The 27990-nt window shown below is 38.1% G+C and overlaps 1 protein-coding gene across 1 annotated transcript; it reads left to right on the top strand.

Moving 5' to 3' along the window:
* The first annotated feature begins 1628 nt into the window (after window positions 1-1628).
* Window positions 1629-20882, top strand: LOC121918862 (vasoactive intestinal peptide). The gene is given in 8 exon segments (XM_042444861.1): window positions 1629-1829; window positions 3241-3357; window positions 11895-11919; window positions 11921-12036; window positions 12681-12785; window positions 16461-16595; window positions 17068-17188; window positions 19505-20882. Coding segments are annotated over 7 exon segments (618 nt in total). The 5' UTR covers window positions 1629-1829; window positions 3241-3250; the 3' UTR covers window positions 19514-20882.
* The last annotated feature ends 7108 nt before the right edge of the window (window positions 20883-27990 follow it).

Below are 27990 nucleotides of genomic sequence, written 5' to 3'. Positions count from 1 at the left end.
TGTTTTGGCAATAAGAACTGGCCTGGTGTTCTTGCTTTGTGCCTTTTCATTTTCCATTACATTGTGTTTAACCAGTTAATTTTAGGGAATCAGAGAGACAAACATACTGCAGAGTCAAATGTCAGCCATTATTTGGTTTAGTTTATGGGTACATGCCTTGACTAATGCTTTATTAGCTGGGGTTGCTGAAGTGGGCAAACAGGCTTAAAATGAGAGAACAGAAGATGGCACATATTCCTGTCTATAGTCACTGAGAGTGTGAGAAATCTCAGACAAATCCTATGTAAACAGGGCAAAGAACCCAAACTTGCATTTCAACTTTCATAATGATTGTATTCCCATCTTTCAGGTATTTATTTGATTTTTTTAACCCTTCAAAGAATAAAGGTACAAGTCATCATGAGAAAACAGACAGAGAAATCCTATTAACTTTTACCTGGAAGTACATCTCTCTAATTTAACAGGGCTTACCCCTAAAACAACTCTGTCAAGGATTGTGTATCTTAAGGAGGCTACCTATGGCTTGGAAAAGAATGAAATGGCAGCAGTCTCATTGGGTTTCATGAACACTGGAGTACTTATGAAATGTAATGGATTTTTGTAAAGGGGCATGGTAAGTGGTATCTGGTCCAGCTGAGCCAGTGTGCTGTATTGGTTTAAGTGTTGGACTACAACTCTGGAGACCAGAGTTCAAATCTCCTGCTGGCCATAGAAACCCAGTGGTTGACCTTGGGCAAGTCACAATCTCTCATCTTCAGAAGAAGGCAAAGGGAACTCCCCTCTGAACAAAACATGCCAATAAAACCCAGTGATAGGGTTGTCTTAGGATTTCCATAAGTCTTAAATGACTCAAAGACTTACAACAACAGCTGATCCACTGGAGAAAAGTAGACAATTCTACTAAGCAAATAATTCAGTTTTCTTCCCTGTGCAAATGTTAACATGTCATGCAATACATTTTAGAACTGTCTTGCAGTCAGATTAAGACAGAATACTTAAATTTGGGTCCCCAAACTTACAATATACTAAACATTTGTTTAAATGTGTAGTCTAATGAAGCCATGCTTGGATGATAGCATTTAGAAATATTCAGAAGGACAATGAAACCATGCCAAGTGTTGTGAGATTCCATTCTGATTTTCTACAGAAACATCAAAGTGCTTTGCATCTCTAACCCTTCATTTCCTTTAAAATCATGGATTCAGGTGGAGAAACAACCCATCGTTTTCAATTGGCACTTAATGATACAAGCCTAATTCCATGATCCTTAAGGCAGGATTTAGCCCTACATTCTAAAAGCTGGATTCTTTTCCCAGCCTAATGTTACTCATGTTCAGTCATTCATCAATATAGCCATAAGTCAATTTAAGCATGAAAGAGGGGGCTTCCCATGAATTAAATATGAACTTCCTTTGTCTCATAACATCCTGAACAAAGCCATCATAGATATTTCCAATCCATCCCCTTGGGAGTGTGACGTCTTCAATGTAACGTGATTGCTTGTCGGAGTAGAGAAGTGGCCCTCTGTTGATACATATATATAAACCCTATAAAATGAAGCAGTTTGAAAGGCTGCACAGAGTGCACTGAAGGGGAGGGGAGGCATTAGTCTAGGAAGGAGGGCTGGTAAACTTCAGACCAGCAGTTAGAGGGAGGGAGCAGCACAAAGACTTTGCCTTCAACACTCCAGTTCAATACCTGAATAAGAAACTTGCAGAACAGCCAAAAGAGCAGCAGAAAAATTCAGCACTCAGGAGAGCTCCCAAGGTTGCTTGTGACCAAGATATTCTCCTGTTCGTGAAAAGAAAAGAAAACCTTCTCCCTCCTTTGTAAGTAAAAGTTTCTTGTTTCTGTTTTGCCATGGTCATTTTTATACCAATTTAAAGCAAGTTCTTTCTTAACTATTTAAGTAAGTGTATGTTGGTGTGGGGAGGAATGCCTTGAAGTAAAAACATGAGATGGGAAAAGTTCATTTACATGATTAAAAAGGAATTTATTCAAGGAAACCCTTTGGTTTGATATATTTTAAAACCTATCTCTCAGATAACTGAAGGTTTTTTTAGCTTTGGGAAAAATTATAGCCTCCATCTCTGAATATTGCTTTTTAACTTAGTTTTAACTGTTAGTCTTAGTCTTTAATCACAATGTTGTGTTATTTTCCCCAATTCCCCCATTTTTTTGTCTTTTGTCTAACTCTCCTCTAGGTCAACCATCTTTAAAGAACAGGTTATGCTGTACATAAAGCTTCCCCTGAAATCGCCCACTTAAATGTCAATGGCATTCACTTGAATATTAACCACATTGTTCAAATCTTGTACCTTTGTGTGTTGTTGCTGTTGTAAAACAATGTCAGTGGTTTTGCATGAGATTGAATGATTATTGATTGCAACCATGTGAAAGCTCTTTCCAGCTCATTAGTAGATTCTCTCCAGTTCTAAAATCCTGAAAGCAAAATTCATGGACTAATTCCCACTTAGTTTAACAGTGCCCCAAAGCAACTGCTGCATTTTGTTGCAAAGCGCTTTTATTTGTTATCACATTTCAAAGAAAATTCAGTACATTAAGCCTGCACCTTTGGTCTTAGTCTAGTAGAAATGCAGAAGCTATGTAATGCAATTTTAGCAAGAAGATTACACCACTTAAAAACCTACATGATGTAAGTTAATACTTTGACACTTTAATTACATATAATTAGTAAAATTGTTTGTTAGTCAGTCAATGCACCCATTTCTGTTTCTACCAGTCTCTAAGTTACTTCCAGACCAGACACTTTCTAAAGTCAAATTTTATTTAAAGCATCTCTGTAATTTAAACATTGTACCTTACCAAAATAGCAATTGTAAAATGGTAAAATGTACACAAGTGCAATCAAGACAACACCAAGGTTCTTATTTCTATTCATGTTTAAAAAAAAAGAGGTCTTCGTGAGTCTAGCATCAGTTTTTTCACTACTGAATTTTCTACAATTTATTTCACATTTGCAACATAAGAAAATATATTCCCTCTGACAGTCATCATATATTTTATAACATGAATATCTGAAGTTTGTCTTTTGACATCTAAGTGAACATGTTCAGTTTGTATTCTTGTTTAATATTCTGAGATGTGAGACATGCATCACTTCAACTTCCCTTTCTCTGTAAAACAAACTTCATATTTTCCTGGCAAATATCTCATAGACAATGTGTTTGTTTATGCAAGACCTGAATACTGATATTTGTATCATTGTTGCCAATCCAGGTCCAAAGAAATGGAACACAGAAGTGGCTCCAAACTTCTCCTGTCCTTTTCCCTCCTTTATGTTCTCTGCTCCCGAACTGCTGCTTTACCTCCTCTGGGAACATATTCAGCTATGAGGTAAGACTTCTTTACTTAAACCTATCTGGAAATAAATGGTTTGATTTGCAAATCTGTCAAAATATTTGGATATCTGTCACAGAACTCAATATGTGAAGCAAACTAGAAATTGATAGCTAGTCAACAAGAAAGGAAGAACAATGGATATATTTACTGAGCATTGCACTCTATTGAGAGAGACCCAGCATGGTTCAGTGGGTTAAGTACTGGAGTAGTGTTCTGGGGAACCAGGGTTCAAATCTCCGCTCAGCCATAGAAATCCACTGAGTTACCTTGGGCAAGTCATACTCTCACAGCCTCAGAGGAAGGCAATGGCAAATTCTCTATGAACAAATCTTGCCCCAAAAAAACCCATGCTAGATTTGCATTACCGTAGGTCAAAAACAACATGCAGACACACAACAACAGCAAGCAATCTACTGATCTAGATTAAAATTAGCCAAAAATGTTCATTAAATATTGATTTCAATGTCCTTAAAAATGTCCTCAGGTTGCCTGACATTTGGCTTACCAGCATTTTCTCCTTATGGAAGGCAGGGCTTTGAACTACAGCTCCCACAATCTTTCACAAGGTTGGTTAGTTATGTTTCCAAATTCTGATGAAAGGACACACACACACATCTGATGAAGTAGGATGTAGTCTATGAATATGCCATAATAAATTTGTTAGTCATTAATGACATGTGCAGACACAGACTTCAGGTCAGTTTTATTTAAGGAATACATATAGTAAAATTAAAAGCATGAATTCAACATGTTAGAAAATAATGTTTAGCAAATATGCACATTCAGTTTCTCAAAATGGACATCCTTACATATCAACTTGCCGACTCTTTCATTTCATCTTAAAGACAGTATACAGTCCAGAAGATGGCATGAGTTGTAGCCAGACAAGAGAACTCTGGAAATAAATGGTGCTACAGTTGCAGGCCCTGTACCATAACCTGCAAACAGTTGAATGTCTAGATGAAGTTTGTACAGGCCATTTATTCAGTTGTATAAGCCTTACAGTGGAAAATAAAGGGTTCTTGGTTTTGCAGAAAAAGTCCTATGCTGGTAAAATGATTAACATTGTCATTTAAGTGTCTGCACACTTCATATACAGTGATACATTCCCTCACCATGGTTATGTTGAGCACATAAGGCTTATGGATCATGCATTCCACTAAATCTAATGAATATTATTAATTGTGATTGTATAGATTCAAGGCTCCTCCTCAGAAATACCTCATAATTATGAAATGGTGATGTTTCCACAATTCTAGAGAAGGCAGTAGCTATCCCAGAAGGACAGGGCGAGTAAAGAGTGATGACACAGACTGATAAGTAAAAATAGGAATTTTGGTATTTGGGTGGGAATGGGATGAGGAGAAGCCTACTGTCTTTACAAATCCAGATTCAAGCTGCACAATTACTGGTTGTTTTATCCATACCCTTTATGATTGCCATTATAAGCTAGCTGGGCGTTAGCACTGAAAATAGTCTTGGTGCCTGCCTAGTCTAGCTGTCATTAGTGGTGAATGCTAGCCAACTCAGTTTCAGCTTCAGAAGCCTCATATATGCTCTAATAGCTTGTTAACTGACACAGAAGTGGCAGAATGAGATGAAAGGGCTCTTTGTTTGAACCACTTTCCTTCAAGGATGGCACTGCCCTATCAGAAACAGTTTGCTCCTTCCAAAAGGGATCTGGCTATTTTTGTAATCACTGTTCGAACATCATTAGAATTGACAAAGAAGAATCCTGTTCAAAGCTGTAGACTAAGTTAAGTGATATGGAGGTGATCTGCATCAAGATGTAAAACCAGTATGTCAGATTGTAATATGGATATTCATCAAAACTAACACAAATGGCAAAGAACTTTATATTTTCTGTGTTGTACGTATGTAAGTTATATGTGATTTTATAGAAACTTAATTTGCATTAAAAATTCAACAGAAACATGAGGAGTTAAGGTGAAGACAGCTGTAATATTTAAGAAAGAAGAATTGGTTTGAAATGCAATTACTATCAATCCTAGATTTTTTTTTCTATTCTGTAATAAATATTTGAGGGGTATTCTTTTTATACAGTACAGACTGAAACTGAAGATATGATTTGTTCTTTGGAAGGGGAAGGAGCTGTACAACACCTATTGGCTAGTATCTCTCTTAAATTGTCTCCTAAATTTTAGGATGTAGAATTCAAAGACATAGTTATTTTAGTCTTGAATATCAGTATACAAAGGGAACTTGTAGCACCTTTGAGACTAACTGAGAGAAAAAACTTGTAGCATATGCTTTCATAGACTTAGAGGCTAAACAGGTTGGCCAAAAGGGCTGGCACTGAGGGCCCCATGCCCCTGACTCCACCCCCAAGCCGCCATTTTGCAGCTTCTTTTTGGCCCAGAAAAACATTGGATTGGGGCACAGCATGCTGTTGCCGCAGCCCCATTCTGGCACTTTGTTTAGGCCCTTAGGGCTGTGTGTTTAAACCCTTAGTCTACTTCCTTAATGTAGTCTATGAAAGCTTATGCTACAACTTCTTTCCCTCAATCTCAAAGGTGCTACGAGATTCTTTTGCATAATAAATTTTAGGATGTAAAACATAATACCTAAAGTAGTTTTGAAAATGTTTATAAAGAGCTTTTGACTGGATGGGAAGAAAGATTAGGGATGAAGAGCTATTGTATTTGAGCTGGAACAACAGTGTATTATAGGATAGAGAAGAAATAGTACAGAACAACATCATTTATAGTAAAAATTGTAGAAATAATAGTTGCACAACTCCAATGAGTTACAAAACATTTTTTTAAAATTTAAAAATGTTCCTCCTGTGGTCTCTAGTAGATGAAAAATCCACTCTGCCAGTTCCAAGGGTAACATTGCTTCAGTCCTGTTCCAGGTGTGTAGATTGCATGATCATTCTACTGTGATTCAGGCATTCACTTATTTAGACTGTGTGAATATGCAAGGAGGAAAATACACTATACCATGTATAGTGACCAACACTCTGAAGTGAAAATATTTTTGGTATGTGCAGTGGTGCTCTCATGTGCCCTGGAACTTTGGTTGCCATGCTCTAAATTTAATGGAAGCATCCAGGAAGAGCTCCCTTCTTCACAAATTATTCTTCAGATGAGAGTGATGGCAGAGGGCAATAGGCTTCTCTCTCTCTCTCTCTCTCTCTCTCACACACACACACACACACACACACTACTAATTCTAGATAGTGAACCCGTGAATAGGGCTAAAACCTCCTAAGATTACCTTTGCACAGTACTGTAACTTAGTGGTGATTCATGGCTTTTAGCCTATATTTTAAAGGAGCTATCCAAGGGTCTGGACTCTGTCCCTTAAACAAATTCAGCACTTTGGACAGCTCCTATAAAGGCTGGCTTCACTAGCCATCACTGCTGCAGCATTCCTGTTGCCCTTATCACTGTCATAGCAGCAGTAGCGAGAGGCAAGAGAAGATTTTCTTGCCATCCAGGGAGAACACTGCAGATGGACTTCCTTCTTTGGAGGCAGGTCCCTCTCTTCATTTAAGTAGGGGAAGATCTGCAGTGCCTTAAGACCCCTGAAAAAAGGATTCCATAGCACACTGAAGAAGTATCATTGCTGTGCGCCTTCAAGACATTTCTGATCTACAATGACCCTAATCCAAACCTATCACAGAATTTTCTTGGCAGGACTTGTTCAGAGAGGGTTGCCCTTGCCTTCTTCTGAGGCTGAGAGAGTATGATGTGCCCAAGGTTACCCAGTGGGTTCCCATAGCTGAGAGGAGGTTCAAACCCTGGCCTTCCAGAGTTCAGTACGTAAACCACTATATCATGCTGACTCTGCAGAAGAACCATGCCCAGTGTAATTACACTCGAAAGTTTAGGGATGAATTATGTTAGAAAGAAAAAAGAAACACACACTCAGAAACAACAACTGAAGGAGTAGAAAGGATATTAAAATAGCACTGTCCATTATTCATGTGCGCATTCTAAGCACTAGTGGGTGTGTTCCCCCCTGAAGTTCAAACAGTGCTGTCTTTTTTTCAGTGAAGTCTATACACTGGATGTCTTTTATCTGAGCCTTTTGTGTGCAGGTTTGAAAAAAACCTATTAATTTATAAATTATACAAACCAAAGAAGGAAGTAACCATGTATTTAAATTAAAACAAACATATTTAATAGAACTAAAAAATATGCCACATGGCTTTCCTTTACTGGCAGTGGAACTCTGACTGGTTTCTGCTGCAGATATCAATAGATGGAAAGTGTACACCATGAAATGTGTGCTTTAAGATTAGGGGTGGAAATCATACAGCTCTCCACATGTTCTGGGACTTCTGTTCCCAGCATGTCTCACTATTGGCTATGTTGAGTAGAAATGATGGGAGGTATAATCCAATAACATCTGAAGGACCACTTTATTCTCACTCCTGCCTTAACCATTGGGTCACACAGAGTAATAGGAGTAAAATCAATGCCTTAAATTGAATCCAAAAATCTGAAAACTGAAGGTTTTTCAATACTGGGATAATATAGTCTTTTTAAATTATATCACCTAGCAAATCAAGTGCCCCATTTTTCACCAACTCAAGGTTTCAAATACTCTTCAAATGTAATAATAATAATAATAATAATAATAATAATTTTATTTATATTTCCCGCCTCTCCCTGCAGATTGAGTTGGGATTACAACAAAAATAAAATTAACAGTACAAAATACAAATACAATTATCTAAAATACAATCAATAAAACAGACAGCAATACTGCTACCAATCATTAAAAATGACCAAATTGTTGTCTATTTTCCATTCTATCTAGTCAGAAGTGGGAGTGTGCTTTGAAATCAGCTATAAAAGATCAGATGGACAGGCCCGCCCTGTAGCCCTGTGTAGGATGTGCTGAAATAGTGTAAATGTGATATAATCAAGTCATGGAAAAAAAATGGCATGAAAGGCTACAGTTAATGCACTGAATGTATCTGTGGAAACATATTCCTTTCTACTGTGTATGTACATGCCTTCAAGCCACTTATCAACTTATGATGACCCCATGAATTTCATATGGTTTTTCTAAGCAAAGAATACTCATAGTTGGTTTTGCTGGTTCCTTCCTCTGAAACATAGCCTACAGAATTTTGTATTTGTTGGCAGTCTCTCATCCAAGTAATAACCAGGGCCAACCCTGTTACTACCACCCCTTAACTTCCAAGAACAGTGTAGGATGATGGAGTATTCCTAACCTGTAGATCTAATCTCTCAGGGTAAGTGCATTTCTACCAAAATAGTTTGGATCTCAGATAAGTGTATGTGTGATAGTGTATGTATGATAATTCTTTGTTAATTGTTTTATTGAGAGAATCATTGAGTGTTGTGAGCAATTTTCTTCTCACTATTAGAAAGCTTTCAACAACTGCACAGTTTTTGAAAACAATTCACATTTCAACACTTATTCTGTGCAAAATTCACACATAGCATTTTTGCATAGAAAACAGTATTTTCTGCACCAAAAATAGTATCTCCACCCACAATCGAACCCACCCATGAGCCTATAGACCCCATTGAATACAGACCTCTAATCCCTTTCTTCTCATCTCATGAAAATATTTCATCTATCCCCAATTCCCATGCATTTGATGCTTTAGGAATTACCAGATAGATCAGCCTGCTCTTGTCTTCCTTCCAGATACAAGACTGCTCTGCAGGATGCCAAGTATAAACAGCTGTAAGAAATATAAAAAGCAAGCAAGCAAAGAAACACATTTTATTAAATTGATTGAAGGATTATGAAATAAAATATTTTTATTGTCATTATCTTTGAAACTTGTTTGCATTGAGTGAAAATATGCTGTTTGTTTATTTTTATTTATTTATTTCATTTTATTTTTGCACAACATGGTGCAAACATTTTGTAAACTTATAAATTACTCACAGCAATGTTCTCTCTCACAGAAACTCCATTAGATGAATTATTGTAGATATCAACCAATAACTTTGACTTTAAGTCCTAATGATTTGAAATGCATGCATTTCTGTTTTAAATTATATTTATATATGCCAAATTGGAGCTCAGTTTAATTCAAAATGATAAAATGTCAAACAGAAACAAAATGAAAAATTAAAAAAAACCAGTTGAAACATAATTAAGAATACATAAATAGATTGTTAAAAGGCACTTCTTTAAAAGATGCTTCTACAGAAATGCAGTTTAAATGCCAAGGGAATCTCTGAATAAAAATATCTTTGCCTCCTGATGGAGGGACTGGCTATATTTATGACCCGGCCATGGCATGGAGATGGATTTGGTCACACTGGTGGACTCAATATTCCAATATTTTGTTTTTGGGAAATGTCCTAAAACATGTGGTGACATTTTAGGCCTAGGGGTTCCTTGATGAGATAGATTATGTAGATTTGTTTCAATCTGGCTTCCTGACTGTTTATGGGATGAAGATTGTTTTTGAGTACTAGGCCAGGGAAAGTGTTTTTGTTGTTTCTGCTAGACTGCTTAGCTTTCAGTATCATTAATTATAGTATCCTTCTGGGCTACTCTTAGTGCACTGTTTTACACTGGGGATTATCAAACGCACTGCACTGACTGCACCCTAAGGGCATGCAGCTGGGATGCTGGATGCAGGATGCAGGCGGGAATTATCACACATAATTTGCCACCAATTCTGCCGGCCAAGTACAGCCCAGCTGCATCCTGGATCCCAGGCATGCTTTGGTGGCCATTTTCCCAAGCCAAGAGCTTTCCAACTTTGAAAAGCAGCCTCTGAAGCGTGCCTGGGAGCCAGGATGCAACCAAGCTGTACTTGACCTGCAGAATTGTTGGTGAATTATGTGCGATAATTCTCATCTTCATCCTGCATCCCATCTGCATCCTATTAGGGTGCAGTCAAGTTAAATGTACGTGCAATAAGCTCCAATGTTGGAGGGGTGAGGTGGAAGGTAGTACTGGGAGATTCCTGTTTGATTCCCTGGTTGTTGGCATGCTAGATCCCTCAGTGCCCAGTTTTGACCTGCATGATATTTAAAATATGTATAAAGCTACTGGGAGAAGTTACCTGGAAATCTGGGGTCCAGTGTCATCAGCATGCTGTTAGTACTCAACTCTGTATCTCCTTTTTATAGTTCCAATATAGTTATATTTCTTCCACTGAAAAAGCCAGACAAGGCAGAAGTGTACCCGGTGATTTGAAAGGCAGACCAGGAATTAGGAATTCATTATTTGCTACATAGTGTTATATTCCCTCTTAAAACTCAGCTTGAGTACAGTTGGCCTACCATATCCACAGATTCTTTATCCATGGATTCAACTATCCACAGCTTGAAAATAGTAAAATTAAATAAATAAATTTCAAAAGGCAAACCTTGATTTTGCCATTTTATATAAGGGACACAATTTTACTGTGCCATTGTATTTAATGGGACCTGAGCATCCATGGATTTTGGTATCCACAGGAGGTCCTGGAATCAAATCCCAGTGGATACCAAGGGCCCACTGTACACTCATGGACTCAGCCCTGAGCCAGGCTTCAGTGATAGTCATTTGTACAGTTAAAAACTAGTGCAATAGCTGTCCTTGTTCCTTGAGACATCTGATCTAGCCGTGGCAACACATCTTGGTTACACCCTACTTGGTTTATTATATTGGACTGTGTCTTTGGAAAATGTTTAGAAACATCTGTGGATTCAAGATGCTGTAGCCACACTACCATCCAGAGCTGGTTATAAGAGTAACAGAAAAGTCCTTGTTACAACAACTTTGCTGGCTACTGACATATTTATCAGTTCTATCAGCTTCACAGACATATTTAGTGAGGACCTTCTTGGTGGTTGCTCTCAGGCTCTGGAACCTCCTTCCATGGGAGGGTATGTTGCAATATCTCTGCTTTCCTTTTGCCAGAAGCCAAAGACTTGTGGTGGAAAGGTCTTTGAATGGGAAGTGTTGGGTGCATTTATACTATTGAAATAATGCTGTTTGACACTACTTCAACTGCTATAGTTCCATTGTATAGAATCCTGGGATTTGTAGGGTTTTTTTAGGAACCCACACTCTTCATTGGAGAAGACCTTGTAAATTCCCAGAATTCCATAGTACAGAGCTACTGCACTTAATGTAGTGTCAGACTGTATTGTTTCTACAGTTCAGATGCATCTGTTGTCCTTCTTTCCCTTTTCTTGTTATATTTTTAAATATTTTTAAACCATTTAAATTTGGTGCTTTGTTTTTAATATCATAGCATATTTAATTATTTGAAATTGTTCTTTAAAGCTATAGCTTAATGGAGTTTAGCTTTGCTTTGTTTCAATTTTTATTGTACATTGCCTTGTGACCTACACAGGTAGAAAGGTGGGATACAAATTCCAGATGCGACAAAGCCAACCTAGCTTCCTTTGCCTGGGATTTCCAGATTCTGGCTCTCTTTGTTGTAAAGTGTATTCATCATAATTGCTAACAATCCTGATTGTCAAAATGCACTGTTTTGTTTCTTCCCAATTAATTATGACAGTTCTCTGGCATCTCCACACATTGTCTTGCTCTCCTGTCTCCACCAGATTAGGAAACAGAATGCCATTTGAGGGGGGCAAGTGAATCTGATCATGCTCAAGTTTCATTAAAACCTGAAGGCGATATTTTGCAGACAACACTACCTGAGAATGAAAAGTTCTATTATGATGTATCCAGAGCTATAGACAGGTAAAGCTGGTTTTTATATCTTACAGCCATTACAAATAAAAATACACAAAGCTACCAATTAAAATAAAGTGATGATATGATCTCTGAAACTCTGGCTGCTGCCACATTTGCAGAATTAATGCAGTTCGATACTGCTTTAACTGCCATGGCTCCATCCTGTGGAATCTGCTGATTTGTAGTCTGTTATGGCACAAGAACTCTCTGTCAGAGAAGGCTAAAAATCTCACAAAACAACAAATCCCAGGATTCCAAAACATTGAGCCATAGCAGTTAAAGTGGTGCCAAACTGTGTTAATTCTGAAGTGTAGATGCAGTCCCACTGACTCCTTCCATTCTCTTGCTTCTTCTCCATGAAGCATACAGTCTGTAGGTGTTATTAGTAATAATTCCACTCCAGCTTTGAGGAAATTTGTGGTATATTTGTAACTGTGATGACTTGATAGTTAGGTACACCTTAACTGTGAATAGTTAAGTGTGCTTATGAATGTGATTAGAGAAAAGAATGGGGAAATGATGTTTTTAGCCTCCAACACCTAGAACTTTCCACATCAGTCAATGGACTGTTCTGTCCAAAAACATATTTACCCCTTCAAGTTCAAGTTCTGATTTACAGTTTGTTTTGACTGCAATATTCTCCATTACAGAAATGCAAGGCATGCTGATGGACTCTTCACAAGTGGCTACAGCAAACTTCTGGGGCAACTTTCGGCAAGAAGATATTTGGAATCACTTATTGGAAAAAGAGTTGGGTAAGTGGTTGCACCTTGCCTTTTCCAGTACAGAGCATTTTCCTACTAACTCTCAATAAGAATGGTTTAAGAAGATCAGAGTATTTTATGCAATTATTGCATATGGATATATTATGTAGTAAAGAAGTTTAGTGAAGACATGTTGTGCAAGGTTGAGGAAGGAAACTCTCGTATGATGTCTAGCTGTACAATCTTAATTGTAGCTGATGCAGTAGTTTGCATTTTCCTCCCTACATGGTAACAATGAAAAGCCAAGATAGGACATACACAAACCCAGTCTCATGTTCTTACAGTAGGGACCACCTTCACATAAAATCTTATTAAATGTCCAGCAAACCTGATTGCAAGAAACAGAAACTGGCCCTTTATGCAGGTTTCTTGGGGTGTGATGGAGTTGGTGGTGGGTTGTCCTTGACTTTTTATGCTTTCGTCTTTTTACTTTATCCCCCACTCCACTGCAGGGTGTTCTGTTTTGGAATTGACCAAATCCTCAAGAGTATAATTTGGGTGGTGGGGTGGGGTGGGCGGCATAAGGTTACAGAGGACAGAGAGAAACAGGAATTGGAAATGGAAATGAAACTTAGGATCCATGGACAGTCTGATACCCTCCAATTGTCCTGATTTTGGAGCCAATTTTTTTCAGCTACATTTGAAATGTCTCACTTTCCCCCTTTATCCTCAATTTATGTCAGTTTCTAAAAAGTGAGTTCAAAATACAAGTGTAGTTTGCACTCAGTTAATTCAGCAGGGGGCAGAGGAGAGAAGTGGACAGAGTCTTGCCCTTCCCAGTAGGCTCTGGAAAAGGCAAACTATGGTAATCTCTCTTGGCCTGTCTGTTCTTCCTCATTAATAACTTTTCACCATTTTGACCAAACTATGATGTTGCTTGGTCAAATATGTTGCAGTTTTAATCTGTGAAATGATGGAGGGTATGCAGTTCTGAATATTAGATGAATCAACAAAACTTACTGCACTGACCCAGTTTGTAATATGCCAAAAGTGGTTAGAAGATTGTATAAGAAAAAGCAAAGAAGGTAAAATCTCAATATTTTATCATGAAGACTTGAGAAAACACCTCCAATGAGACCTTTGCTAAGTGATAGTATATATTCTCTGCATGCATAAATATTCTCTTGAAGAGCATTTCATAGCAGAGAAAGATGGGAGGGCAGGAACTTGAAGAACTACTGCCAACCATAAGAAGAGTAGAAGAGTTCCCATGAAGCACACCAAAGTTCTATCTAGTTAGCATTCTGTTTTTCATAGTTCTCAAGGTATTGTCTATGATAAGTCCATCATCAAGATGTGAGTTCAATATCATACTATCCTGCTTATGTTCTCCAGCAACTTGTAATAAGATACATATTGCCTTGAATACTGGAGGCAATATATGACTAGTAGCCAGAGCTACAGCCTTGTTGTTGCTACTAAGTGCCCTTGAGTTAACTTTGACTCATAGTGACCCTCTTAATGAGGCATCTTCAAATCACCCTGTACTCAGCCTCTCTGCTCAAGTCCTGCAGACCAAGGCCTGTATCTTCCCTGATAGAGTCTAACCAACTGGCATGTGGTCTTTCTCTCTTTCTACTGTTTTCCACTGATTTCCATCTTTTCTAACATCATTGTCTTTTCTAATGATTCATTTTTTATCATGATATGGCCAAATTACTACAGCCTCAATTTAGTCAAATTGACTTGGAGATAGACTTCAGGCTTGAGCTGTTCAAGGACCAATTTCCTTGTCTTTCTGGCCATCCATTGGCGGAGTACAGACCACCAGAAAGAGGTGCCAGGGAGGTGCCTCTCTTTGCTGCGCAGGAGTGCCACAACATACAAATTGTGTGGCGCTGCTGCACAACAGAAAAGGAGCTCCAAAAAGCGGCTCCTTTTTGTGGCGCCGCAAAGTGCCACAAAGGCGTGGTTACGGCGCAGCTGCACAGCGCTGTTTGGAGGCGGCACAGCTGCGATGTCATCGTTACGCACACCATCTGTATAGTGCTGCATAACGGTGGTGCGTGCACGACATGCTAGGGTTGCAGGGCATGTGCACGCACCGCCCCGAGGCAACCCTAGCACATTGTGGACACACCACAAAGGGCCCATCTGTACAGGGCCATTGTATCCTCAGCACTCTTCTCCAGCACCACATGTCAAATGAGTTAATTTTCTTCCTATCAACTTCTTTCACTGTCCAGCTCACAAATCAGTACATGGTGATGGGGAATACAATGGTCTGGACTATCCTCACTTTAGTATTCAGAGTTATGTCTCTGCACTTTATTATCTTGTCCAGTTCTTTCACAACTGACCTTCTCAATCCTAATCTTCTGATTTCTTGACTGCAGTATCCATTCTGATCAATATTTGAACCAAGATACGGAAACTCTTTGACTATTTCACTTTTCTTGTTGTCTAGGGTGAATTCTTGTAGATTTTCTGTGGTCATTAATTTTTTTAATGTTCAGCATTAATCCAACCTTGCCACTTTCCTTCTTGACTTTTTAAAGTAATTGCTCCAATCTTTCTTTGTTTCTGCTCACAGTATTGTGTCATCTGAGTTACGCCGTAAATGTTCCTTCATCCTATATCCCTTTCTTCTGCTTCCGGGTCTAGGCCTGCTCTACGTACAATGTTTTCTGTATACAGGTTGAATTGATGGGGTTATAGTATGCAGCCTTGCCTGACCTCTTTGCTGATTGGGAACCATTCTGTTTATTCACATTCTGTTCTGACAGCAGCCTCTTGAGCCAAGTACAGGTTGTGAATCAGAACAATCAGATGTTGCAGCACTCCCTTTCTGCTTAGCACAAGCTATAGCTTTTCTTGATCAATGTAGTCAAAGGCTTTGCTGAAGGCAAAAAAAGCACATGCAGTTTTTCTTCTACAATTCCCTTATATGCTCCATTATCCAATGTATGTTTGCAATGTGATCCCTAATGCCTCTTCCTTAGCTTACATGAAGGGTGTATATCTTTTTATATTGTATTTCCTCTGAGTAAGAGCTACAAATAGTAGAATATTTGAAATCAATAAGATACATATCTATATTTTACCACACTTTATTTTCCTCAGGATGCCTACACTGACTTTCCTTGAAACATAGGAAGCCACCTCCTACAGAGGGACATCATTTATCCATTCCACTCTAGTAGTGTCAACACTGACTGGAATACAAAGCTATAGCTGTGTTTGTGTGTAGAATCAGTATGTAGAGATATCTTGTAGTATCTTTGAGACTAACTGAAAGAAAGAAGTTGGCACCATGAACTTTCATAGGCTTAAAAGCATCTGAGGAAGTAGACTGAAGCCTACGAAAGCTCATGCTGCCAACTTCTTTCTTTCAGTTAGTCTCAAGGTGCTACAAGAGCTCTCTACATACTAACTGGAATAGTCTTTCCTAGCATTATTTGAAGAGGCTATGAGTTAAGCCTGACACCCTTTTGCATGCAAAACATGTGCTTTGCCAATAAACTACAACTGATTTAAGAGACAATTAATCAGGCATATTTAATTAGAAAACAGACGGAGGTCTATAAATGAAGCCATAGGGTTTATGTGGTTAAGGACAACTGAGAATGAACTTGCTATCAGCAGAGCAGATTTTAGCAATAGGGACTTATATGTTTTGGTGGCTGAGAATTAATGTGCTAATTGTAGTTCTCTTTGGTGTTCAAGGAATAACAGTCCCCTTGATGAACAGATGCCAGTCAAACGCCACTCAGATGCTGTCTTCACTGACAACTACAGCCGCTTTCGAAAGCAGATGGCTGTGAAGAAGTATTTGAACTCTGTTTTAACTGGGAAAAGAAGGTAGGAAGAGAGGAGGAATAAAGGATGTGCAGTTTTTAAATGCCTAGAGCAGTAATGAGCTAGTAACACAAGCTTCCCTTTAATGTCTAGAAAAGCACAAGCAGAGTTTCCTCACAGTGCCTTTCTACATAGAGCAATTTATAATAAAAATAGCTTGAAAGAACATGGATTGTGCAGTGAAATAAAATGGATCATAATCCAAGTGAATATCTGTCTGTCTATGCAAGGCTCACCCTTTTGTTTTCAACCATTATTGTATAATTATGAAACAAAATTTTCTGCATTGTGTCTTGAAGAAAACTGATTTCTATAAAAGTCCTGTGTCCCATTTTATATTGCACAGTGTATTGCTCTACACAATGAAGCTATGTCAGTTTTTAAACAAAGGCCAATAAATGCAATAGAGAGAAAGTGCCTAAAATTATATGTTCCCCATGTTGAACAAAATGTATATTTGTGCTCTCCAACACAGCCAGGAAGAACTGAACCCATCCAGCCTTCGAGAAGAAACAGAACTGCTTGAACCTGCATTTTCAGAAAACTATGATGATGTCACTGTAGATGAGCTTGAACTGCTGAACCATCTCCCCTTGGTAAGTTAGAACCTCTTTCTTCTCATCAGAGCTTGTTTGGAAAAGTCATTTGGATTCAACAACCAATGGCTATGCTGGCTTGGGGATTCTGGGAGTTGTAGTCCAAAAGGGTAACTTTTTCAAGAGTCTAGGAATTACTTTACCTTTAAAGGTGTGCATCATTTTCACACAAATCACAAGGTGAGTTCTCCGAGACATCACTCTTAATGACATGACTCCCATATGACATTTTTATGGGTATCATCTCTCAGAAAGATAATTGGATGCATTAAATAACTGTGTGATTTCTGTGAAGTACTTCTAATGAAAATTAGTGGTTCGATACTGTTAATTTGATTTGCTCACTTGGGTTTTTCTTAGGCTGTGTGCACTAAGCCATGACACCCTACTTGACTCCTGTTTAATTAGGGTGAACACTGTGTCTCTGAGGATAATCACACTGACATTTCTTTAAATTAAAAAAAATAAAAGTCTACCCACACCTTTCTTTTTTCTTACACCCTTCTGATTAATTGAAATCAAAGCTGCTCCTGGATATCCCAAAAGTAGCTCCTGCACATCAGGCATACTTAAACAAGCTCTTGGATAGTGGGTTGTTGTATACTGAATCTATACAGGCTAAATAATGAGTCCTGGTCCTGTTGGAACACAGTATGAAAACACTTCTCTTTCAATGCCTGAGGACTTTAAGCCAATTTTTAAAAATCTCAGGTCACTGTTTTGGGGAAAAACCAGGTTTTGAAATATAACACCTGAACTGGGATTGTGGTGGAATTAGGGGTGAGGGGGGCAGGTTGTTGGATGGTCACCTAGGTCATCTGATTGTTCCTGCCATGGAAGGGTAGCTCCCTTGTTTGTATCACAATCCAGAAAAGGTGTTGTTGTTTTTAATTGTGCTGTTCTTTGAAATTGTAAGTGCTCTGAGTCCTAATTTTGGGGGGAAAGCAGGATGATGAGGATGAGGATGATTTAATTGCCATTCTTCTTCTTCTTTTGGATTTGGTGTTTGTAAGCACCTTTTCACAAATCAGCATTTCACCTCCACCTTCTCTACCAGCTTTACGTTATAGAAACATAGCTGGGCAATCAGAATAAAGGGAAAATAAAGGGATTTTTTTTTGATTACGCAAATATGCACCTATGTTGTGGGAATCCCACTTAAAAAAACCTACTGCAGCAGCTGTGATCATGTGACAAGAAAAAAACCAATATGGTGAACACGTGCATATAGTAGAAACACCCTCCTTGCACCACTATGCAGTGGTGGTCCTGTGTGGCTTTCCAAACTGATTTCAGTTTGATTTAAAGCATGTGTGTGTGGCGGTAAAGGGGGTCAAACTGGGGCAGGGATACTACACAGTCGAGCTGGGGTATAGTCTTTGTGTAGATTAAGTCTAGGTCAAAAGGGGCATTGAGGAAAGTCATGGGTTGCTTATCAGTGGATACCACAGATAATATGGGTAGATTCTGGCAGTTACCACCAAATAAATGATGCTTCCTCCTCTCACTCTATTACTGAACTTTGAATTTATCTAGATGAGTTTGGGGTTTTTTCTTTGTTTCCATAATATGCATAATCTTATCCTAACAGTAAAGTGAGGTTTGTCTTTTAGATGTCCTATAAAATGCATAAAATGTAAAATGAACAAAATGGGGAAAAACACATATGTTCAAACCTCCTTTGTTTCAGTGGGACCATGCTCCTGTGTGCGGTGCATTGTGCGCACTACAGGCACACGTGCCATTGTTTCTCCCACAGCTTCGCTTCCCCATAAGGTTAAAGCCATGTATGGTGCACGCATGTATGGCATGGGTGCACTGTATTTATCTTATCTATTGCTTTTATGACCATCACTAGACTGTTCCCCTAGGCAGGAACTTGCTCTTTGAAAATGTTGCATGCATCCAGTGTCAATCTATTTTGTGAAATCTTCAACCTCATTTCAGAAAAGCTGTGCAGATGGAAAAGCTTACATTTCAACTTGTTAATGCTGGGCCAAAGTGGTACACATTCCCTTGATTTCTTTCATAGTGTGGAGAACTGCGCCAAAAATTTTCTAGGCACCTTACATACCAAAAGAGGTACTGTAAGAAGAGGCATGTTCCATAAAGTTTGTTAACCAGCCAGACTTCAAATCCACTAACAGCAATTTCTAGTCTTCTGAATTCTTTTGCTTTTAAGTTAATGGCTTCTGTACAATCTTTGAATCAAACTTAAGGCAGGGGGGGGATGTCATTCCTTTTTAAATTAATGTCTCTAAAAGGCTCTTTCTTTCTTTCTTTCTTTCTTTCTTTCTTTCTTTCTTTCCTTCTCAGAACCTTTGAAGACGACTTAACAAAGAAATCCTGCAAAAAAATCCTTTTAAAGTCCTAAAGACAAGATCAAACTATTTTTTGAGTTTCTCATAGTATTTCAAAGAAATAATTTCAGTATTTAAACCAAAACAAATATATTGTGAAGTGAAATTTGTGATATTTTTGTTTCTTATATAATATAATAAAAGTTGATGTTTACACTGTAAATATTACTTCAGAGTGATCTACCTAAAGCTGTACATATGTATGCTAGTTAACTCGTATAAATCCTGTGATCTGTTATGCTGTAAATCTGTTATTTTGATAACTGCATATCAAAGTTAGACAAGTAAGGCACAGGGAGGAAGTACACCATATTGCTGCCTTTCAGTTGCATACACAAAATTAAGGAGTGGTGATTAACAGCCCCTTAGCACTTAATCTATCATTCCTATTTGAGTGGCTAAAGAATGACCTTGTATTCTCCCTTTCACTAGAAAATGTCCCTATAAACATGACTTCAAAATCACAGTTTTTTACTACAACTATCAAAGAATTTTGCCTAAAATGAAATTCAAGATGAATATAATCTTTTAAGAGAAAGCATTGGTGGGGATATCTTGGGATGATAAAATGTTCCTAAACTGCTCAATAGGATACACAGAAATTCACAGGTGGGTTTCTGCCTATTTCATGTGTCCCTCAGTTCATGACAGGTCAAAATTCCAGACAGATCTGGAGGTCCAGCAAAGGCAAGACATTCATAGGAATTCTGAGGACACTTGGAAGAATTATCTCAGCATGATGAGTGAAGTTTCTAAAAGAGTTCTTTTTTGGGTTTGTTTTGCATAGTTGTAATAAATCCAGAACAACTTTTATCAAATAATTATTCCAGATAATGGAATAATGGAATAATGATTTTGCCTTTGTGCCTCTCTTCAAATCGTCTGATATATTCTAATGTTTCTAACCCATCAAATGAGTTATATCCTTTTTCGTATCTGAGTGCAATGAACAAATGAACTCAATAGGAACTGATTCTGCATGAAAGCAAAACTCCTCCTGAAAGATCATCCATTGAAGTTACACCATTATTTCAAATCTCAAATATTTTAGATTCAAATATTCAAATTTCAAATGTTTTCATAAACAATCAATCAAACTAATGTCCCATACATATTTTGTACATTTATTGGTGTGTACATTTTCCATACAAAGATGTTAACTAATGGTCTGTAGGTTTAATTTGTGCTGAAATCATTGATGCTAAGGACTATTCTGCATTTGACTCTGTATATGTTTACTGATAGAAGTATTCCTAATATATACCTTAAAAGTAGGACTGGAGACACTTTACTATTTTTTTCAAAATGAATGTAATCGATGAAATATGCAGACAATAAAGACATTTTATTATCACTGCAAATAATCATTGGTTTAATTTAGTGGTTCAATAAGCTGAGAAGCTGTCAGTGGTAGACAACAGCCCAACTCTGCCATTTAATGAGCCATGAGAACAAGAATAAAAACTTGGTTAAAGAATAGCATGGTGGGAGGAGATTTCAGGGGGGATTTTAGTGTATATGCCATGCACTGGAACCAAGGCCTCAATGCATGGCTATCCTTCTTAATCTTTCTTTTTTATCAGAAACTGATCCTATTTCCTGATACCAATCTCTCTAATAAAACAATATCCCTATTTTGATCCTATTTGTGGAGTGGATGGATAAGATACTGGGAGTGGTTTTTAAACAATGTTTATTTTTACTTACCATACTAGCAGAGGCATAGAAATACATCAGCTTATGGGATTTTCTCTCCCTCTCCCTCCTTCCCTCTTTAAAACTAGAACCTCAAGATCTACCTGCAAGGTTGAACAATCTGTGTAAACTTGTAAAGAAATCAGACAAAGGCATATGGCATGGACAATTTAATTGACCCTGGACAATTCAATTGTCACTGGAACTAGGCAAGTCTATTTCTTTTATAGGCAGAAACAAACAGGTAGGGAAAATACAGCATGATTTGTAACAGTTAACCTGTTTTCTTCCTCAGATGGGAAGAGCCAGATTAACTTTGCAGTTTACGTCTAACTATGTAATCTGATAAACAAGCGCTCTCATGTTTACATAAGTGCAAAGCTTGTCCCTCAGCACGTATGGGGAAAAAAATATCTCTTGCACAATCTTAGAGTTTTGCTTTCATGAGGCCCTTGAACTCTCTGGCTAAACTCCCTAAACTGCAACCCTCAGGATTTCTTGGGTTGGAACCAAGATACTAAAACCATGTGAAAAGTCCATGATGCAAAACTAATATCTGGAAGCAGAACCAGATACAAAATGGTGTCTTAGGGGAGTGGAGCCAATTTCCTATTCCACTGCATGAGCCATACAATGCATGATCTGAGTATTGGTCTACATCTATTCTATACATTACAGATCTATGCCTATGCTATTGCTGCTCAAATATTATAATAATGAAAGTTAAGAGGAAACATTGTTCTTTTGTTGTTTTGATTGTTAAATAATTACTGTAATACAAAGACAAGTGTCATCCATCAAGACACACTAGCCAAGTGGCAAGCTGACTGTGTGACAGTTATTTTCTCAAATTATTGTATAAATTAGCCCTTAACACAGAACAGGGAATGCTACTAACTTCAAAATGGAAAATGCAGCTGCAGAAAAAGAGTGGGTGCATAATATTTATCCATTTCCAGTTTTTTCTACATCATCACCTATGAACTGTTTGGCTTTTTTCCTACCTAGAAAGTTGCAGATGAATCAGTGGTCCCACTGAGGCATTCAGGTTTCTTTACACATGAAGATAGAGAGAAGAGGAAACTGTTAGCTTAGTTGCCACCTCCAGCACCACTCCCATCAAACTCTTGTTAAATAGTTTCACATTAAGCGTGGCTGCCTGCCACAGGGAATCTATTCCATCCATGCAGGCTCCCTGTGTAAAGCAGAAACCTAATTGTTCATGTCTCTATATCTTTCAGGGAACCTCAATAAATACAAAAATCTTGCTAATGTATAAGTTTACCTTCAGCACAAAGAGGATGATAAGAACAGCAATGGAAGGTTGTGCTAGTGTGCAAATCTTCACTCTCCTACATTGTGCACATCTTTATCTTTACACCAATAGAAATAACACTTGAGCAAAGCTTTTATCTGTTCTGGAACCTTATGGATAGGGAATCAGAGAGAGAAAGTGAAAAGGTCATTGACAGGAGGACAGGATAGGTCCCTTCAACCAGTACATTAAGGAAGTGAATATTTAATGGATTTCATTAAACTTCATTGACTGCACTGGTCTTTAATTATTTCAATCTCTCCTGCAAGAAAAAAAAAACCAGTAACAAGAGTTTTTTCACATTTTAGATGATTTCCACAAGCAAAAACCACTTAATCTGCACAAATAGAATTTTTGCACAGATTCATTGAGTGGTTTTGTGCAAAAGCACAAGCATACAGATCCATGTGTGTATGTATGTCCATACACACAGACTTTACAAAACTTGCATAGACAAAAACTCTGAAATGCATGTGTGTGTGTGTGTGTGTGTGTGTGTGTGTGTAATGTCATTCATAATTTTTGATGGTGTGTCTCAGTGTGTAACATATACCTTCTCACAGAGGATGAGAACATCTGTAAATATTCTTTACTTCCCTAGCATACACGAGAAGTTATCTATTTATTGCTTATTCAGAAGTTGTTCTGTCAACATACAACAGACTGTAACACATACCCTTAAACAGTCTCCAGACCAAACAAACAGACAGCCCAGCAGTTCCCTAGCTAATGTATGGAGCCAGATTATGAATCTTGTCAGCTCCACAGTCTTGGGGAAACTGACACTTGGAACTGGTTCTGTGTCTCTGTATATGTAAGCACACATCTCTACACACTTTGTTATTCTGTCAGTCAAATGGTTTCAGTCTGAAATTAGATAGATCTGAACCTGCCTCTTGAAGAGATGTTAACTTTGAAATCATTGCCCAATTAATCCTCCCTTTATCCCTAGATTCCATGGAACCTAATCCTAGCCATGTTTACTCAGAAGTAAGCCCCACTGCTTTCAGTGGCACTTACTCACAGAGCAGTGTACATTGCTTACAATCCAAAGGCTTCCTACGTAAAAGAATGTTTCAGTGAAATCAGTGTTACTTCTGAGTTAAAATCAATAAATTTGAATCAAACGTTTTTGTTGTATTCCATCTTTATGGAAGCATATGCTCATACTTGTCAATTGTCAGCTTCCATTCTGAGTGTGAAGAACACATTTCTTTCTTTTCTTTTCTCTTTTTTAGACTAACTGAAATTATTTTATTTGTTGAAATTACACTCCACCTTTTCCCCAGGATGGTACCCAAGGTTAAGTTTAAAAAAGCTTGTATGCAAAAGTTTAAAAAGTGATAAATGACAGGATTATTAAAAGCATAGTTAAAAATAGTTAACACGTGTAAAACATAACTGTTAGTGAAAGATTAAAAGCACAGCACACCACTTCACACACCTGACTGCTGTGTAATTTAAATGCCTGCCTGAATTAAAAGGTTGGTGGAAAGAAGTTGGTAGATTGATTTCTTGTGGAAGGGAGTTTCACAGGATGGGAACAGCCATTCCTCACCAAATGTCCCTCTGAATGCAATGGGACCACAGAATGACCTTTCCAAACTACGTGAACAAGACATTTCATCCACCAACCTGTTGATGTCTTCTTAACGTCACAAGACTGACTGGTGCTTCTAAAATTTAGGATGTAACCCTAGAAGGTTAAACAGGGAAGAAGATTTAGAAGTCTTCTGCACAAGCCCCATTCTTGCAGCAGTCACAATAAAATAGAATCATACTACTTTCAAAGCAACCATAACTGTACCTCATCTCAAACCCGCTATTGGGGCTGCTACCCCATGCCCTACTCAGCATGCCTTTAGGGATTTTGTTTTGTTTTGTTTTTTGACATTTTCCACACAGTTCCAGAGCTCTGGTACTGAAATTGAAGAAAAGAAAGTAAATAAATAAATAAAGGTAATTCAAAATAGCAAGAGGGGGGCAGACAGGGAAGACACTATGTAACTGGCAATTGTGCAACTGCCCCAGGAGCAACACTTTGCACCTGGGGTCTTCCACACTTGCCAGGTCATTGACAAGTTTCCCCCATCAATGAAAAAGGATGGGTTGGGAACAGAGCAGCTATGGGTCAGAGTCATTGTCATGTGATGAGTGTGGCCAATGCCACTTCTTTCCTGGTGTAATCACAATGTAAAAGCCACATGTAGTAATGTCAGTCTTTAAAACAGGAAGTGACATAATTAAAATTCTAACAACTATGGAATGGCTACAACTCCCAAGGGAAGTAATGAAACAAACGTTATAGATGTTAGAACATTAGAGGGGAGGGGAGTGGGAAATATGTCTATGGAGGATGGTGAAATTCATTCTCTGGAAAACTGGCAAAGGCAGAAGGTAGGAAGTAAAGTTCTCATTTACAAACACTCTCTGCCTTGTTCCAGAGCAATTCCCCAGCTTGATTTAGTTTGGTTTACTCACTTCTGCAGCACACTGACCTTTCCATGGGATAAGCCCAGCTTCTGTGGAGCCAACATGTGTGGTCTCTTGAGACATGACTTACTCAAATTGCCACATACTATATTCAACTGGAAAAAGTCCAGTGCAGAGTTTCCTACTGGAATCTCTGGAAATAAATCAACTGTCAGTTTTGAAAGCCAGTTCAGGAGCAAAGCCAATGGCTTAAAATATTGTTTTCATCTAAATTATATCTAAAATCTGGTGCCAAAGCACTGTTCAGTGTCTAATGTGGCACCCACTACCAAACCTGATCTGATATTATTTTGATGATGGATTTCCATGTCTTTTTAATGAACAAATACCAACATTGGTTGAACTTCTCCCTGTCAATATGTTTTCAGGATTTATTCTCTCCTTACAAATATTTTTAGGACACTTGCAGAGCAACAGTTATCTCCATGTGGCTTTTATAAGAAATTCTCATACAATAATAAAATAGAAATTAATAAAACCAATAGGATTTTCTGAGAAAAAATGTGGACAAGACTGCTAAAGCATACATGAAAAATTATCTCAGCTTCTGGCCTGAGCTAATGCTCACTTGCATCTGCAACTTGGCCTCTTAAAAAGCCCACAGTAGAGTTTTTAAAAAACAAACAAGCTGCTGCACTGAGTGATAGTTTGCTTTTCTAATGGGACTATTGGAGGGTATGTAAAACTAATTTGTTCCCATTACACCTTGCAGTGTTTGAAAAATAAATTGTTGCTTTTTGTTAACATTATTATAAAGGCACCTTATTGCATTGCTCATTACCTTTCTACGACTTATTAAAGGAAAAACGTTTTATTGCCATTCTCTTATCACTCTTTGGATTGATAAGAGAATGGTATGAAATCTGAAAAAATCCTGTCAAAAATGTCTGTCCCATCTCAGAAATGCATTTTTAAAATTAACTTTGAAACTTTAAAATTAACTTTGAAAAATAATTTGAACATTTTACTCATTACTCCAGTAAAATAACTTCACTCCTTGCTGGTACATTATTTTTGGAATATTAGTTTGTTACACCCTCATTACCAATGAAGGAAACTTGTTATAGAAAATGGCAACAGTTTCAAGGTTTGGCTATAAGTGCTCACGCCCCAAATCACTAGTTTGAGGCCTCCTCCGAGTTTTGGTTCCAAGGCATTTCCTCTGTATGGAGGGGCATCCAGAAAGGTCTTAAAATAGTATACAAATATACCTCTTAATGAAATTGTGCTAGTAGCAGCAATATAAAAATACTTTCCCCTGTGCTGTTGTTTCTGTGGCAGTCTTAGGGTGCACAAAGGCAACTATAGAGTATAGCTTGGGGACCTAACATTACTAATTTATTATGCTTTCATCAGTCTTCATGTGTACTACTGTGTGCAGTTCTGGGAGCCACATTTCAATTAAGAGGGACACTGGTAATCTCAATCACATCTAGAAGAGAGCAACTATGATGGTAAAATATCTGGATGTCAAACCCTTACCCTATGAGAAATGGTAGATATACTTAGGTATGCTTAGCAAGCGAGAAGATTGTTATTGCAGCCAGTTTCAAATATCTGAATTGCTTTCACATGAAAGAAGGGCCAACTTTGTTTTCTGCTGCCCCAAACAAGCAGGACCTCAATCTGTGGGTTCAAATTTTAAGAAAGAAGATTTTGATTAAATGTTTGGAAGAACCTTATACAGGTAAAACTTGTTTGACACAGACTTCTTTGGAAGGTGGTGGACTCTCCTTCTTTGGAGGTTTTAAAACAAAGAGATACTTTAATTGTGGATTCCTGAATTGGCAGAGGGTTTAATTCAATGTCTCGTAGGGTCTCTTCAAACTCTATGATCCTATCTCATAGCTGCTGTGATCCACCTTTTACCAATTTTGCATAAATTACTTAGATTTTACTTCAGAGGAAAGCTAACATTTTGAATATAACCCAACAGCTCAGATGAATATGTTTCCTGAGTAAGCCTATTTGAGTGAGTAACCTAGAACCATGGGTGGGAAAATTTTGGTCTTCCAGATGTTTTGAGCCTACAACTTCCATCAAATCCATTCAGAATGGGCAGTGATAAAGGGTTGTGGGAGTTGCAGTCCAAACATCTGGAGGGCCACATGTGCTCCCCCACTTCTGCCTATGCAGAGCTTTTACTTGAGATCATGAAGCTTGTCACAATTATGATGAACTATGAAGAATGTACAATGAAGAAGGCTTTTCTTGACTGATAAAACATCATAGCAAGCCAACAGCAATTTTCTGTACATTGTTCAGAATGGATATGTATGAGGTTTTTATTTTAAATTAAAATCCCATAACCCAACTAGCCAATCTGGCTGGATATTTCTAGGAAGTTTAGTTTTAAATAGATAGCTTTTCCAAATAAATAATTTTTCATGCTCAGGAATATAGAAGCAGCAAACATTAAAGCCAGGGCACTAGTCCCACCCCTCTACTCCTGCTATCAAACTTCATTACTGTTTTGTTTCCTAACCAGTTATCTATTGGCTGGCATCCTGTCCAATGATGTAAATCTGACTTGCACAGACACTGAGCAGGTCAGATGTCTCTTCTGACCATTCAATAAACAAAAGTCCCTCCCAAACCTACCTCTGAAGAAGCATGGTCCTCTCTGCAGCACAACCATTTCTGTGTTGCTGGAGAGCAGGGGGGATGGTCAGAAAGTGTCCAGCTCTTTCCCTGTAGCTGGGTGTCCTTTGATATGTGTTAAAAGGAATAGATATATCCAATGCCATTTAATGACATTCATGGCTGATGAAGGACCATGACTGGTCCACTATGTTTTATGGCCTAAAGCAGCACAGTAACCTGTGCCTTCACTCAAGCCAATGCCCAGTGGCATTCCTGAGGTTGGTGTCACCTAATACAGGGGATCGGTGAACTGCCTTGCCCCTCTGGCTGGTTACCTGCCCAGATTGCTACAGCCA

This window comes from Sceloporus undulatus, chromosome 1, assembly GCF_019175285.1.
Source record: "Sceloporus undulatus isolate JIND9_A2432 ecotype Alabama chromosome 1, SceUnd_v1.1, whole genome shotgun sequence".
NCBI lineage: Eukaryota > Metazoa > Chordata > Lepidosauria > Squamata > Phrynosomatidae > Sceloporus > Sceloporus undulatus.
Note: the sequence above shows the minus strand (reverse complement) of the source record. Positions and strands in the feature narration are given on the sequence as shown.